The sequence below is a fragment of the Thermobia domestica genome, chromosome 2, assembly GCF_964235325.1.
Source record: "Thermobia domestica chromosome 2, izTheDome1.hap1.1, whole genome shotgun sequence".
In the NCBI taxonomy this organism is placed as follows: Eukaryota; Metazoa; Arthropoda; class Insecta; order Zygentoma; family Lepismatidae; genus Thermobia; species Thermobia domestica.
The window spans coordinates 291,909,367-291,925,761 of record NC_137455.1 but is presented as its reverse complement, the minus strand read 5'-3'; the positions used below and the strand labels follow the sequence as shown (position 1 = coordinate 291,925,761).

General features: G+C 37.5%; 1 protein-coding gene across 3 annotated transcripts in view; it reads right to left on the bottom strand.

The window, feature by feature from the left end:
- Positions 1–16,395, bottom strand: part of FER (tyrosine-protein kinase Fer) — a 285,225-nt gene that overhangs the window by 213,777 nt on the left and 55,053 nt on the right. For all 3 annotated transcript variants that reach the window (XM_081748883.1, XM_081748884.1, XM_081748885.1), the window contains exon 3: positions 10,037–10,210. In XM_081748883.1, the coding sequence (XP_081605009.1) occupies positions 10,037–10,210 (174 nt within the window). The remainder of the gene's footprint in view (positions 1–10,036; positions 10,211–16,395) is intronic.

Genomic DNA, 16,395 nt, shown 5'->3' with positions numbered 1-16,395 from the left:
CAAACTAACAAACGACACTGACTCCACATAATTCAAACTACGTGTACAATGGAAAATATATTTACATACAACACTACAACATACAGTACATTGAATAGCCCAAACAATTAAACACCAGTAACAATTTGAATATTCTGTTCTCACTTTTAAGAAGTCGTAAATCTCATTTGCTTAAATTTGATTGTTTTTGTACGTTCAATAAATCTTGAATTTCGTGTATTGCGTGGAATACGATATTAATAACATTTGGTTGACTTTATCAATAATTCATCTTAAATTTTCAGCCAATTCTGAAACCAAATTAGATTGGCACAACATTCTCTATCTTTACTTCTTCCCCAACTCACCTTCATCTTTATCATTACGTAGATTTTTTAAAATTTATCTTTTGTATTACTCTTCCCTATGGCTGCATCTGGATAACTGAAAACACGTTAAAACTCTATTTCCCTGTTTACATCTGTCCAACATTAAAAATTTTCAACTGTATTTATTTCGAATTATCCAAAACGTAGGTTCAAAAGTTCGATTTATCCACGATTTTTTACAATTGTTTTCAGTACAGTTTTCGTGGGGAATGGACTTCTGTTCGAATTATCCAATATTTCGAATTATCCAAGTTCGAATTAACGAGACTCCACTGTATTATTTAAAAGTATGTATTCTCAAGATTACATAAAACTGGAAAGTGATTATTGTCCGCTGCTATTTTGATTGGTTTGATTTGAGTTTAAAGTTCCTCTTGAACAGCGAGGCTATATGAAACGCAACCCATTGTTTTAAGTGGAATCCAAACCACTACTCAGATTGGTGTCCGAGACAAGTGCGCCAACTGAGAATCAACAAAAAGGACGAGAGTTAGCTGTTCGGACAATTAAACATGAAGTGACACTCCAAGTACTATTTATAAGAAAATGTCTGAATGCAATTATTATGAGTCTTATGAATAAATTTCAAAGGCTTATTGGTGTACCTTAGTCCAAATAAATGGTAAACTTGTATTGGAAATATTCGGGGGGAGGGGGGGAGGATGCATTCGCCACAAAGAGTTTTTAGTAAAATCACAACGAAGTAGGCCTACTGGAGAAGTACCTTCATTCCATTAAATTAAATTACAAAAATTGAATCTAGAAGATTACACTTAAGATTAAACAACGACGATTTGTCGTTATTACTATTGTTTCTCATTTTATTATCCATCACAATTATTTTGATATCTATTACAATTTCTTATGTTACGCATCACTGAAATAGTAAAATATTTTGCTTATGGCTCTTTCTAATTTTATTGACAAAAATTACGCAACCTCCGCTACGGACACAATGTTGCATAACTATGCTATGAGTGTGAGAAGTACAATTATACTGAATTCTTCAGATGTTATTTTGTTTTCTTAAAAATCACGAACAACAACTATGGATGATTTTATATATGTAGGTATAATATATGGTATAATATATTTATATATGATCTATGTTTACTTTTCACAAACAAGTTTCAAAAAAGTTCTGAAATTGGCTTATTCTTTTGATTCACTCTGGAAGGCAAAACTCTGAACTACTACTAAATAGATTATTTTTTTATATTCGACAATTCTATATTTCGTGTCTATAGCAGTCAATAATAATAATAATAATAATAATAAATAATCTACTGAGCACAAAACTTCGAAGGGTCTATGTTGACAACATGCTAATTTAATTAATTTATTTGTAAAGAGTCTGAATGTTTTCAGTCAACAGTGAAGCTATATTGGCCTAGATCTACAGTTTTAAGTAAGATCAGCAATAAAAGCTCGGCAGTTTAAAATTGATGGATCTGCAGTTCGTACATTGCTAGTTCAATGCTATTCTTGCTGATCTCCTTGACCGGAGTGAAATACCTCATTCTTTAAAGTAAATTTCTCATTTGTTCTCACGATCAGGACCAGATTAAGGAGGAACTTAGGGGCTATAGCCCCGGACTCCACTCTGATCAAAATCTCAAATGGCTGTCTTAAAAAAAAATCATACAAGGCACAATGATCATCGTAAGATAAAATATGACAAAAAATATGAAACATATTCCCTTAACTTTCTTACTGTACTTTCAAAGAAATGTATTAGGCGAAGTCAGCAGGGGCCACATACTTTTTCTAGCCGCGGGGCTCCAGATGGGTTAATCTGGTCCTGGTCACGATGCTGGGAAACAACTGCACTGCCAACCTCCTTCCACTTATCACTCACCTATGGTAAGTACTGAATAGATATAGTATTCGTTGACTTCTGTGATTTAACAGGAACTGGTAGACCAGTACATTTACGACATTGGCAGTAAATAAATAAATAAGCAAATAAACAAAAAGAGATATGAGGTTCAATGATAAAAACGTACCTGAGATATAGCTACTACTGCTGTTACAATTCGATTAATTCATTATTCGAATATTAGAACAACAACAACAAATTATTTGAATAATTTTGAATGCTCGAATACCGGTAATTTTAACAGCACTAACAGCTATTCCTATTTCGTCTTATTTTACCATTAATCTAGCACATGAAAACTGAAAAATGAAATGAAATCTTTAAGTTTTACGTCCCACGCTTATGCTGGTTAGGCTAAAGAAGATGGTGATGATGAGTGATGAATGAAATGGTGGAATAAAGAAAGTGGGAGGAAATGGGAGAACCCCGAGAAAACGCACGCACACGGTGTTTGTCCACCACAAAGTTCACTTGGCGGGGGCTGGGATCGAACCCGGGACCCCAAGCCCAGACGAGAACGTTTTACCACTGAGCCACCGCGGCACCGACACATGAAAACTGAGTTAACATTAAAATTTATACCTTCTTCCATCTTCATCTATCGCTAAAGCTCGAATTTCTGAGTTTCTCGATGATGCTACGAGAAAAACGAGTATTGAGCCTTCATTCTCCAAAAAACTATCTTTGAAAGTATATATGATATAACATCTTCAACAACTTGCGCCTGCAATAACAAGGGTGTTATGAGAAACAAATCTGTACTAATTCGTTCATATTACGTATTTCCAAATTTACACTACGTTTGGCCATGGGTTGTACACTTCCGCTTGCAATATAAAAATTTAACTACCGCTTTGACAGACATGAAATAAAAAGGAAAAAAAATCGACCGAAAGCAATGAAATATAAGATGCATCCGCTCGAAGGAGGAGGAATATGTGAGAGTGAGTGAGGCATTCCATCCTCGGCAGCAGCTATTTTTAAAAGAGCAGCCTTTCGAGTAATGATCAACCACAGCTACAGCGAGCCACCACCAACAGCTCAGCCGCCGAATACCGCATACATAATTAAACACCGGCAAACAACACAATGCACAATATTCACATGGGGCAACTCCTCATTCAGATCCACAGTACACGTCTCATCGCGACATGGTCTTCGTTCGTAGTCAACAACAAACAGCAATAGATGAAAGGAGGGAAATATAACATCCGATCATAGCAGTGATATCATTATTGTGCTTTCGATTTCTTATAGCCAATATGATAGTGTAATTATTTTAGCACCTAGTCATTAATTAATTGTTAATCATATTTTATTTAATTAGTCGAGTTTTATGCAAATCAGGTACAGAATAGTCTTTTATGATTTCAGAATTAGGAATTAGATTACTGTGCTTTCGGCATTTTAGGCCATTTAGCCCGTTACGTATATGAGGGATGACGTTCCTCGGCGAGCGCACTATCCGATGAAAGGGAAGGAAGAAAAGATTGGGGAAGGAAGGAAGTGGTCTGAGACCATTCTGTTAGGTACCATCGCGACATTTGTCTGGTGTGAATGAGGAAAACCCAAGTTACACGTCACCCAAGATGACTGGCCTGAAAAAGCTATTACACTTTTTCGACCAAGTGTCCCTACCGGGAATCGAACCAGGGACCGCTTGCACCAAAGGCAAGAGCGTTAGCAACTACGCCTTTTATGATTTATTTATTGCTGAAATCTAATTTCGCTTACATAAAGCTTTTTAGTTCTAAAAACTTCCTTAGAGTAATTTCTTAAACACGCTTAGAAACACTATTTGTCATTCTTGTAGGAAGGTCGATTAACTTTGAGTAGATATTCATGATATGTATAATGTACGATGTGACACTACAGCGGCACACACTTATTTATTTATTTACTACCAGCTGAAGTATCCGGCGTTCTCCGGGAAAATTTTTAAATAGCTTACAGTCTGTTGTTATTTGCCCAGAAAACGCAATATTTATAGCCATAATAATTATGCGTTCCTAAAGTAAAGCTGCACCAAGGAATTCGACATCGCTTATAAAATACCATTTATTGTGGCTACTAAGAGTCGATCTTACTGAAAAGCAGGATATATGTACTCACTTTTTATTTGTATATCTATTCTTAATCTCCATCAATACCCGGCGGGCGTTCGAGAAAAAATCTAATATAGTCTATGGTCTTTTCCTTACAATTATCCTAGTTGTGGTCTCGTCCCTACAGCGGCTAGCAACAACTATTAGCCTGATTGTTAACTATTAAGAATAAGCATGACTAACAGACTGAGGCATATTTTTTCAATATAACGTCCCACGATTATGCGCTGAGGCTAAAGGAGATGATGATGATGATATGGATGCTATAGTGGAATGACGGAAGTGAGAGGAAACGGGAAAACACTGAGAAAACCCATGCACAAGGTTTTGTTCATCATCAGCCCCACTTAACGAGAGCTGGGGTCGAACCAGCGACCCCAAAAACCAGAACCGAGCGCTCTACCACCGCTCCCCCACCTTGTATTTATAATAAGTATTAAGAACATAATGTTTTCGAATGTATGTTTATGCAATCCGTAACTCTTGAACGTTTTGAAGTTTGTATATTAGGCTTACTCACAGACTGGTATGATTATGCTTTATAATAAATATATGAATGAAAACATCACAGAATTCAATTGAATCTCTAAATTAACTTTACACTGAATCGTCTAATGAAGTCATTTCCAATTGGCCGACGTAAAACGCAGAAGTACAAATTTGCATTCTGAGAGAAGCAGAAAGAAACAAAATGACGAAAAGAGGGGGGGGATGAAGTAGGAGAATCGATTAAGCAAATTTATTACTATTATTTTAGTCTGACGTCCCTCGATTATGCACTGGGGCTGAGGAAGATGGTGATGATGAGATGGATGATAATGGTAGACTGACGAAAGGAAGACGAAACGGGAGAACTCTGAGAAAAAACATACACACGACGTATGTGCATCATAAAGCCCACTTGACGAAAGCTAGGATAGAACCAGGTCCCCACGCGCCAGAGGTGAATGCTTTACTATTGATGGTGAACTACTGCGGCCTCTGAATTAAGCAAGTGTTGACGATGTGCACGTAATCATGAATTTACGTGTAGTATGGTTGCAAAACCAACAACAACATTATTAATGTTACTGCTTGTATGTCGAAATTGATTTTTTCTAAACGCCAAGTTCCTGACTGCTGCTCCTCGTCTCCGTGTGATTTACTGAGAAGGGAAGCTACAATGTGTGCTGTCACAGTCCATTCAGTTGGAAATTATTAGTCTGGTGATTACGGCATTCTTATCAATCGTACACTCAATGGTCTTAGCAATCCTGCTTGGCTTAACTGCTTAAAGTCTCCCAACAAGGTAGACTAAATGTTTGAGTCATATCTTTGATTTATCTCAGAACGCTTGTTTTGTTTATGTAAGATTAAACACTGAAAAAAAAAAAAAAAAGTTAGTTCAGAAACTAAAATCTAAATTTTACGAACTCTATTGGTCGTGCCTATGTGTTAGTCACTGGCAGAGGCCAAGTGAGACGGTTTGTCATACTTGCTCTTGTTTCTCAGAATTCAAAGCATACAGTCACTGATAAATATGAAACCAGCACTAAGGTCTATTTACACCTAGTATTTAATAATAATCTAAAATTTAACGTTCCATTTCCAAATAGAGGTAATACGAGATGGGATATACTGCCTAAAGAAGGATCGCAATTCGTGCTCGGGCTTTTATTAGAGTCTTTCTGCCATTACGGGAGATCGAACCTGGAACCACGCACACAGGAACATTCACATTAACCACTTGGTTAGGAAGAGGTATTAGATCTAGCAGTATTAGCAAAGCAATAGCGATACCACCCTCTCCATTGGTCTAGTGGCTAGCGTACGCGAGCTTTTAATGCGCGTGGTCCTGTGTTTGATTTCCAATGGGAAGTATTGAAATTTGAACGCATTATGGTGGTACAGATTCTCAGATTCCACCTTAAACTACGTTCCATATAGCTTCGGTGCTGAAAAGGAACCTTAACTTCAATAAACAAACAAAACGACAATCCTATGTACTCTATGTACTAAACATTACTTCCCTCACAATAATTTTCTTCCATCAGTTCAATCATATTATTGTTAACCAAAAATAATTTTCCAATTAATAAACTGATAGAATTAAATAATTGTAATGCACGCTGAGAGAGAAAGAGAGCTGAAGAAGTCTCAATGATCCCTGATAAAAGTAGAAAAAGGTTCGCGCATGGCGACAGCACTGTTCCTGTTTTATTCTTAGCTAGCTTGAACCGAGGGGGGGAATATTCCCTCGCCGTAGTAGGAGGCCGCATCCCTTTTTCACGAAGGGTTTACGACTAAGCATATATATGTTATATATCTATAATGTTATATGACTATGAATGACTTCACTTGCTTTCAGAAGCAAATAGACGAACAGGAAAATCCAAGAATACAGTGATAACTCATCATCTAGGTAAAAACAAAGTGTCAAGAGCAAGACAAAATTTGCATAAATTATTAATGTTCGTTCGTAGTTTTTGTCTTTTTTTTGTCTTTTTTTTTTTTTTTTTTTTTTTTAGACCAAAGCTATATAATTCAATGAGTGACAGACGTTTAACATTCATTTTTCAGCATCAAGGCTATGCAAGAAGAGTTCTAATATTTAAAGCGGGATCCGATCTACTATTTTTTTTTAAATCCGAATTAAGTACTCCAAAGGAAATCAAATTCAGGATCCCGGCTACAGAAACCGTGCGCGTTAACTCTTTGGCGAGGGAAGGATAACTAAATCTGTACGAGATCTATATGTTAGACTTATTCTTCAACGTTTAAGATGCAAACCTACGGACTCCCATCTGAGATCAAACTCATACCTTCAACGCTACAAGAGAGGAAGTGCAAATGTATCCTTAAAATTAAAACTTCAGTCTAAAGTTTCTCATTTATGGTCTGTAGGTTTATAAATGACGAGTGACAAACTGTTAGGGTATCGGAGAAAGTACTGATTGTGAACAATCGGACAAGGTATTAGGAAGTTGTACTAACAAAGAAAGGCGTTACTATGAATATAAATAATGTGCAATTGAAAATGAAATGAAATCTTTAAGTTTTACGTCCCACGGTTATGCTGGTTAGGCTAAAGGAGACGGTGATGATGAGAGATGAGTGAAATGGTGGAATGAAGAAAGTGGGAGGAAACGGGAGAACCCCGAGAAAACCCACGAGCACGGTGTTTGTCCACCACAAAGTTCACTTGGCGGAGGCTGGGATCGAACCCGGGACCCCAAGCACCAGAGGTGAACGCTCTACCACTGAGCCACCGCGCCCCCATAATGTGCAATTGAGTTGTAGAAATTGAGTCAGAAGTGGCTGAAGTTATTTATATGTGGAATAAGAGCCATAAGTGGCTTAAGATATTTATATTTCGGTAGATGAGCCTAGAGTGACGATTGATATTTTAGGTTTAATGTAATGCCAAGGTGGCTTACGTCATTGGAATACGTTGTGGAATACAGGAAGTTCATCGGCTTGTGGTTAAAGTATAAACCAAATAAAGGTTGGCTGTGGAAAGTGTAGTATCGGCATTCATTGGTTAACTCTAGTTGATTTGAAGTAATACTTTGCTCTTTTTAGATACAAAAAGTAATTTTACTATTCTAACACAAACGTAAGTGAATGATCATGAATTAATGGAACAAAGTTGTCCACCATACACACAGTCTGGGATTGAACCGGGGAACCTTCTTACTACGGAGAGGGGGGGTAATTTACCATTGAATATAATGCAGTTGCAAAATTTATTATAAACATGGTTTTAAGTTATGTGACAGCGTTACAGTTGTTCGAAAAAAAAAAAAAAAAAGAATACAAAACGACGTTCCTTGCACTCAGAGGAATTTATCTGGAGTATTCCTTTGGAATTGATACCAAAGGAATTTATCATCTCGAGAGACGCAACAAAAAAGTATTTATTTTCAAGATAAATGAGTATTCTTTGTGAGATTTTAATTTATGAATAGCTTGTTATCACAGGAAATGGGATCTGTGTGTCTTCTTTAATGATCAGCTCAAAAATTTTCGGATCTCGCTCTTAACGAGCGCATGAAAAAAAAAAAAAAAAAAAAGTTCTTTATAAGTAAATGGAATCTGCAATCCTGTGCAAAAAGGACCCCCGGAATAGGCTAATCCCTTCCCCGGAGCTAAAATAAATTAAATTACGATTACATATCACTCACATACAGGGATTTGCCAAATAGGGTCGCAGTTCAGCCCCCTCACATTTTTTATTTTGCCTCCACCGAACAAAATTTTATAGAACAAAGCCTGTTTGCAGAAGACATAAGCGCTTTCCTTACTTTTTATCAACATAATAGCCTTTGTTACTATCTATCACTGAGAGGTCATATAGGCAAGTTATCGGGCAGGAAGCATCACTAACAGTCGAGCCGAGAGAAAAAAATCTTTGTGGTATAATTTTACAGGAGATTCACGCAAACTAAGTAATGAATTTCGGGAATAATGGAATGCTATTTTGATGTATATTATTATTATTATTATTATTATTATTATTATTATTATTATTATTATTATTATTATTACTGTATTATTATTATTGCTTTTGCAATAGATAGTAATAATTAAATGTGAAAATTTACCCAGACTGTTAGTGCGATCGTTTCTATTGAAACAATGGCGTGGTGTATGGTGTAGGCCTATGCCTTGTCTACTAATCGTAGCAAGCTAGACAAACAGCGGAATCAACTCAGCTGACTTCCCTACTGAAATGAGAATGTCAAGGCCAACTACTTCCCTCAGTCGGCGAGCGACCGAAAGGCCACTCGCTTAGGTGAGAGCGACCACAAAAGTGTTTACTCAGACACAAGCCGTACTTTAACAGATATAATGGCATACGGAAGAGGTAAAATCACTTAAAGAATTTTTACAATAATAATAATAATATAAACTATGACCATCAAAAATATTACGAAAGTATTTTAGTTCCATTAGCAATTAGTATGTAATCAAACAATTATTCCACTTGTATGACAAACAACTATCTAAGGGTATCCTAGGATGTATTGGTGCTCCATCGTGATATACTGTATTGTTTGGAAAATCCATAACCTCGACAGAAGTACTGGGTTAAAATATTTTTCTATATTATTTTCTGTAGTCATATTTTCTTGCGAATTAACTATTTATTATAAAAATGTGATTATTCCTCTTGCAGAGTTGTATTAATAATTGGATATTGTGTTATGTAAATTACAACACTCTTTCGGGGTGATGTTTCTTTCCTTTTTCCCCTTTTCTTTGGAGGGGAGAAGAAATCGCCTTGAAAATTTGAACATTTTGTGATAAAATTTGTTTAAAAATATATATAGAAAATTTGATCAACTTTATTTCCTACCCTTGTAACAATACTGTCAAATACTGTCTCCAAATATGAGAGAAAAGATAATCTGATCCAGTATAATCAAATTCAAAACGTGTTTATATGCCATCCACACTTGAGATTAAGAGTGAACTCCTGAAGGCGTTCAAACTGTATATAAGCCTTCCAGAGGATCAAATGTGAATTACGGCGTACTTATTTTCCTTGAGTAGAAGTGCAGGTTGAATAGTTTTCTTTAGAAGAATACAAGAAATTTAACGAAAAAAAAAAACTATCGAGAACATTTTTTTTTTTTATCAACTCGACACTACATAATATTATAGACACTACACATCAAAAATTGCATGCACTGGGTACTTACCTTCGTCAGCTCCTGAGCAATTCTGTTGTGATCTTCCTGGTATTTCTTCCGTGCTTTCCTCTTTTCCGAGTATAAAATATTCAACTTTTCTAACGTTTTGTTTTCAACGAAGTCCGCATTCTGTCTAATTAATTTGCTTACGTTTTCCATTTCATCCATCATCGTCCTCCATGCCTTCGAAAACAAAGAATTCATCTTTAAATATTGCAATTTCAAACAACAATCTAATTATCTAATTACATTATATTGCATCTATTTAAAAAGAACTTGGCTACTGTATTGCTACATTTCTCTTTATCAACTGTTAATTTCACTTGAATCTACTTCTTGTAAAAGTATTTAATTTATCTACTATTAAGTTTATGTAAAAGCACTTGGCTAATTTATGTACTATTAAAAAAGGGGAGAAAAAAACATGAGTCAAGTAATTTGGTCACTTCCGATCTTACAGAATAGAACTGTACCCCACACGGCTCCAAGCTGTGTATTTATAATTCCATACAGCTTTATTGATGAATCAATTTCGTCACTTGTGGTGTTAGAACTGGATGGTTTCAAGCTGTATATCTATGGTTCCAAACAACTTAATGGATGAGTCAACTAATTTTGTCACTTCCAGTGTTAGTAGAACTGTACGGTTTTAAATTGTCCATGCATGATTGTTACGCAAAGAAAGCAGAGGCAGTAATATGCTTTATAATTCTTACTATGCAAATATGTTTCCGTAAATAACCTTGATTGATATACTGTTTAGAAGTTCTTTCTCTTGGAAATTTAAACCAGGAAGAAGGGGCACAGAGGTTCTATGGTATAGTATTTTCTGGTTCGGTCCAAACTAGATAAGTTTGAAGTAGACAACATTGTGTCTGTCGGTTTGTCGGGGCTGCTCCATTTCCTTCCACATTCTAATTCCACCAACTGTGACAATCATTTGCTTTCATTAATAATCCGCCTCCTTTAACATAAATAGCATACTCATGGGACGCAATTTTTACTCCGAGATTTAAACAAAAACTACAATCATATCTGTATTCTAGTCTTCAAAACCGGTGTAAAATGCATAATTCATGGTTACGTAAAGAAAGCACAGGCCGCCACATGTTTCACATTTCTTTTTTCTTTTTTGTTCTTTCTTTTTTGAGTTAGTTTCCTTGACTAATGAGCTTGATTCATTTATTCTTTGAATTTTAAAACAAAAAGATAGAATTAAATACGTCACAATACTCTTATAGGTCAGGGCAAAACTAATAACCATTGTAGCTTCTGTACGCTGTATCCTATTTGTTTGGAACCCGCCAGAAACAAATGATGCCAGAAATTCTGACGGAAGTGTGTCATGCTTGACTCTTCTCTAGACTTTTGTCTGCTGTCGATTCTGATCCGAATGAGTCAGTTAAGAGTCAACAGATCAAGACCACTGTCGTTCGGTCGAAAATTTCAGTACTTAGTTACGGTGCATGTTTGGGTGGTTTAAAATAGTCACACAGTGAATGATTTTGAGTTCTAATTTTTCAGACGGTAGCTATTTGTAGCTTATGTTTCAACAATAGAATTATGGATTTGATTGATTTGATTTTGAGTTTAGCGTCTTGTTCAGCAGCGAGGCTACATTAGGGCTGTTCCGATAATCGAGTAATCGATAACAATTCGATAAAATTTCAAAACCGTTTCATCGATAAAGAATTTTAATTTTATCGAATTACCGAACTTTCGAGACTCCCGACATGTTCGAGACTCCCGACATGTTCGAGACTCTCGAAATGATCAAGACTCTCGAAATGATCGAGACTCTCGAAGTGTTCGAGGCGCTGGAAATGTAAGAAACATTAGACAACTTCGAGACACTCGAACTGTTCGAGAATCTCGAATTGTTTGAAAGCATCGCATTTGTCGAGTCGCTTGAATATTTAGAAAAGTTCGGGATTATCTGAGTGTTCGAAAGAAACGATGTATTCAAGGTTATCATAGTTGTATATAATATGTATTACATATATGCAGAGCGTTCATTTTAAAACTTCTCTCAGCAATGTAGTGAAGGAAAAGTTTTTTCCCCACAGATTTGTACAAGGTTTAAGCAGTCTGTCAGAAGAGAGAAAGAGGAAGAGAAAACATACATCATCCGAATGGAATTGGAATCCAAGACAACATTAGTCTACTAATAGTCACTTTGCTGATTGCGCCAATAACGGGGCAGGCAGAAAAATAATTTTGCATATGATTTCGACAAATACAACTTTGCAATAAATTACACTAGTTAACAAAGGTTTTGTTACATAAAAGGAAATACCTGTTCTTAAAGGAACTTTTTGCGCTGAATTCGAATATGCACTCGGTTTTTCTCCATCACGTACGATTTTCCTGTAACAGAGGGATTTTCGGGAAAATCCCTCAAAAATTTCCCTTTTCGTTTATTTTACACTCCAAGATCTTATCCCCTTGCATATACTAACATAGAAATTATACCTAAGTATACTTTGATTCATATTTAACAAACCCTCCAAGTTTCGTAATAATCGCTTTATTCTTTCTAGAGAAATAAATATGTTTGTATGTATACTGTGTGTACTGTTTATTGCACCTTATAGTAATGTTTTCAGATCTCTTAAGTTGAGGTAAAACGTTTTGCTTTATTACCACAAACACATATATAAAATACTAGCAGCGTTCACCCCGCTTCGCTGGGGTCACCCCGGAACGCAATAAACTTTGTTACTTAGATAATTTTTACTTTTTCGCTTTCAAGTGATATGATAAAAACCATAGAAGATTGGAGTAAATGTTAACATTATATCGCCTGTCATTTATGTTAACCCGCCGAGTGACACGGTCATGTGGGTTGCATATAAATACGGTTAGATTTAGCTATGATGAGCTAACAAAGGATTTGTACGTTATGGACACTTGAATGGTCAATTATCTCAAGACACTGGTAATTGAAAATTAAAGTGATATGATAAAAACCATCTAGGGTCCAAATCTTAATAACCCCCCAAAAATGAAAGAAATTGGTTCAGCCGTATTAGCGTGATGAGCTAACAAAGGATTTGTACGTTCTCTTTTATATATATAGATAATACAATATAATTTACAAATGTGACAATTTACAATAAACAATAATACAAATGTATCCTCGTCGCCAAAAGTGCCTTTACATCGCCGTGACAGGTATGTTACCGCGCAGTACTCTAAGGAAGGGATGGTTGCATAAGAATTTGTGATTAATTTTGAAGAGTTTTTATTTTGACTAGGGAAATAACCTAGGTATAGATAGTAAAGGCACAGATTTCAAGCATCAGTGCACTGTCATCTCTGTTTTTCAATTTATTGCCTTATATGTTAAGTTAAACCACAACATCTGTCACTGATAGCGTAGATCATCTTGCTTTTTAAAATTGCCACTTAGCTTATTTGTGCACACATTAACCTCCAGACATGATGTAGAGAGAAGAGAAAGAAAGAGAAACAACATCTGTAAGATTTATGTAATTCACTAAGGAACTATAGGGACCGACTGAGCTAATTACTGCTACTAGCGATTTTCACTCTTCAGGAATTTACTACGACATGTTTCCTAAGTCCTAAATCTGTGCATGAATTATATCATTCGCCTCACTAATTATTTGAAAATGGAAACTGATTACGCTTAACGTGAATATGTTTCGCTGTCATAAAGCAAGAACAGTAATAAATGTAAATAAGGTTCTCATTATTATATAAAACACAGAAGTATTTATTCCGTGTATAGAACAATATAATACAGTAACTAAGCAACATCATAATCACTAACGCTCGCAGGATTTTTTCCAATGGGGGGCAGGCAAAAGACCAATATAGAAAAATCTTTAAGTTTTACGTCCCACGATTATGCCGGTTAGGCTAAGGGAGACGGTGATGATGAGTAATGAATGAAATGGTGGAATGAAGAAAGTGGGAGGAAATGGGAGAACCCCGAGAAAACCCACGCACACGGTGTTTGTCTAACACAAAGTTCAATTGGCGTGGGCTGGGATCGAACCCGGGACCCCAAGCAGCAGAGATAAACGCTGTACCACTGAGCCACCGCTTCCCCTGAGTCAAACGGCCCCGTGTGAAAAGGGCCCGGGTCAAATGGTCTTCGCAAATAAAGGATGCGAGTCAAAAGTCCCTAATCGAAACGCAACTCATCAAAAGGGCCCTGGTCAAAAGGTGCCGAATAAAAACGACCCTCATAAATAGAGCCCGGGTCAAAAGGGTCCCACGACAAAATGACCCAAGTCAAAAGGCCCTGCGTCAAACGGGCTTGAGAGGGAAAGGGGTCCGTTACAAAAAGGCCCGAGTCAAACGGCCCTGTGTCAAAAGTTTCCGGGTTAAAAGGGCCCTGGTCAAAATGGGACGAATCAAAACGCCTCTCATTAAAAAGCCCGGGTCAAACGGGGCCCACGACAAGATGACCCAAGTCAAAAGGCCCTGCGTCAAACGGGCCCAGGTGAAAAAGGGCCCCCTGCAAAAGGGCCCGGGTCAAACGGTCCTGGGATAAAAGTGCCCGAATCGAAAGGGGCCCAATCAAAGCGCCCTTCATAAATAGAGCCCGGTCAAACGGGTCCCACGACAAAATGACCCAAGTCAAAAGGCCCTGCGTCAAACGGGCCCAGGTAAAAAAAGGCCCGCTGCAAAAGGGCCCGAGTCAAACGGTCCTGGGATAAAAGTGCCCGAATCGAAAGGAGCCCAATCGAAGCGTCCTTCATAAATAGAGCCCGGTCAAACGGTTCCCACGACTAAATGACCCAAGTCAAAAGGCCCTGCGTCAAACGGGTCCAGGTAAAAAAGGGCACGCTGCAAAAGGGATCGAGTCAAACGGCCCCGGGTTAAAAGGGCCCGAATTGAAAGGAGCCGAATAAAAACGCCCCTTATAAATAGAGCTCAGTCAAACGGGTTCCACGACAAAATGACCCCAGTCAAAAGGACCTGCGTCAAACGGGCCTTTATCAATAATGGGCCCGCTATAAAAGGGCCCAAGTCAAACGGCCCCGCGTCAAGAGGGACCGGGTCAAAATGTCTCCACAACAAAAGGACCCGAGTCAAAAGGCCCGGATCAAAACGCCCCTCATCAAAAGGGCCCCGGTCAAAAGAACTCCGCAACAAATGGACCTGAGAATAGTTTGTTAACGCAAAAATTTGGGATTTAGGTAGCGATAATAAACATAACAATTATAATGACTGTCTGCATTTTTGCATTACGTTACTATACTAAAAATTTTTGCTAAGACTGTTAAGGAATGACAACCAACGTCAGTAACAGAGGCGACTTTTGATGGAAGTTACAATTTTAAAAATTTACATTTTACGAATGTAATCTACGAGAACTGCGCAAATGTAGGGTGGAATTTCATTTACGGTGGAAAACATTAATGGTCTCAAAAAAAAATTTCAAAAAAAGAAAAATAACAACCAGTTTTTGTTCATTGTTATGCAAATTTAATGATTATTATTATTATTATTATTATTATTATTACTTTTTCTATTATTATCATTAATAATAATAATATACAAGGTCAGTGGTAGACCATGCTTTCAAACCAGTATACGCCACTGCTCGAAACTATTAACCCTATATTATTCCGTGTATAGAACAATATAATACAGTAACTAAGCAACATCATAATCACTAACGTCCGCAGGATTTTTTCCAACGGGGGCGAGGGGGGGGGCAAAAGACCGAATGGAAATATCTTTGAGTTTTACGTCCCACGATTATGCAGGTTAGGCTAAGGGAGACGGTGATGATGAGTAATGAATGAAATGGTGGAATGAAGAAAGTTGGAAGGAAACGGGGGGAAACTCGAGAAAATCCACGCACACGGTGTTTGTCTAACTTGAAGTTCAATTGAAATGGGCCGGGATCGAACCCGTGGTCCCAAGCAGCAGAGGTAAACGTTCTACCACTGAGCCAGCGCGGCTCGTTAGTCAAGCGGCCCCGCGTCAAAGAGCCCGGGTCAAATGGTCTCCGCAACATAAGGGCGCGAGTGAAGTCCCGAATCAAAACGCCTCTCATCAAACGGGCCCTGGTCAAAAGGGGCCGAATCAAAACGCCCCTCATAAACAGAGCCCAGGTCATAAGGGTTCCACGACAAAATGACCCAACTCAAAAGCCCTACGTCAAACGGGCCCAGGTGAAAATGGGGTCCGCTGCAAAAGGGCCAGAGTCAAATGGCCCCTGGTTAAATGGGCCCGAATTGAAAGGAGCCGAATTAAAACGCCCCTCATAAATAGAGCCCGGTCACACGGGTCCCATGACAAAATGATCCAAGTCAAAACGGCCTGCGTCAAACGGGCTTTTGTCAAAAATGGTCCCGCTATAATAGGGTCCAAGTCAAACGGCC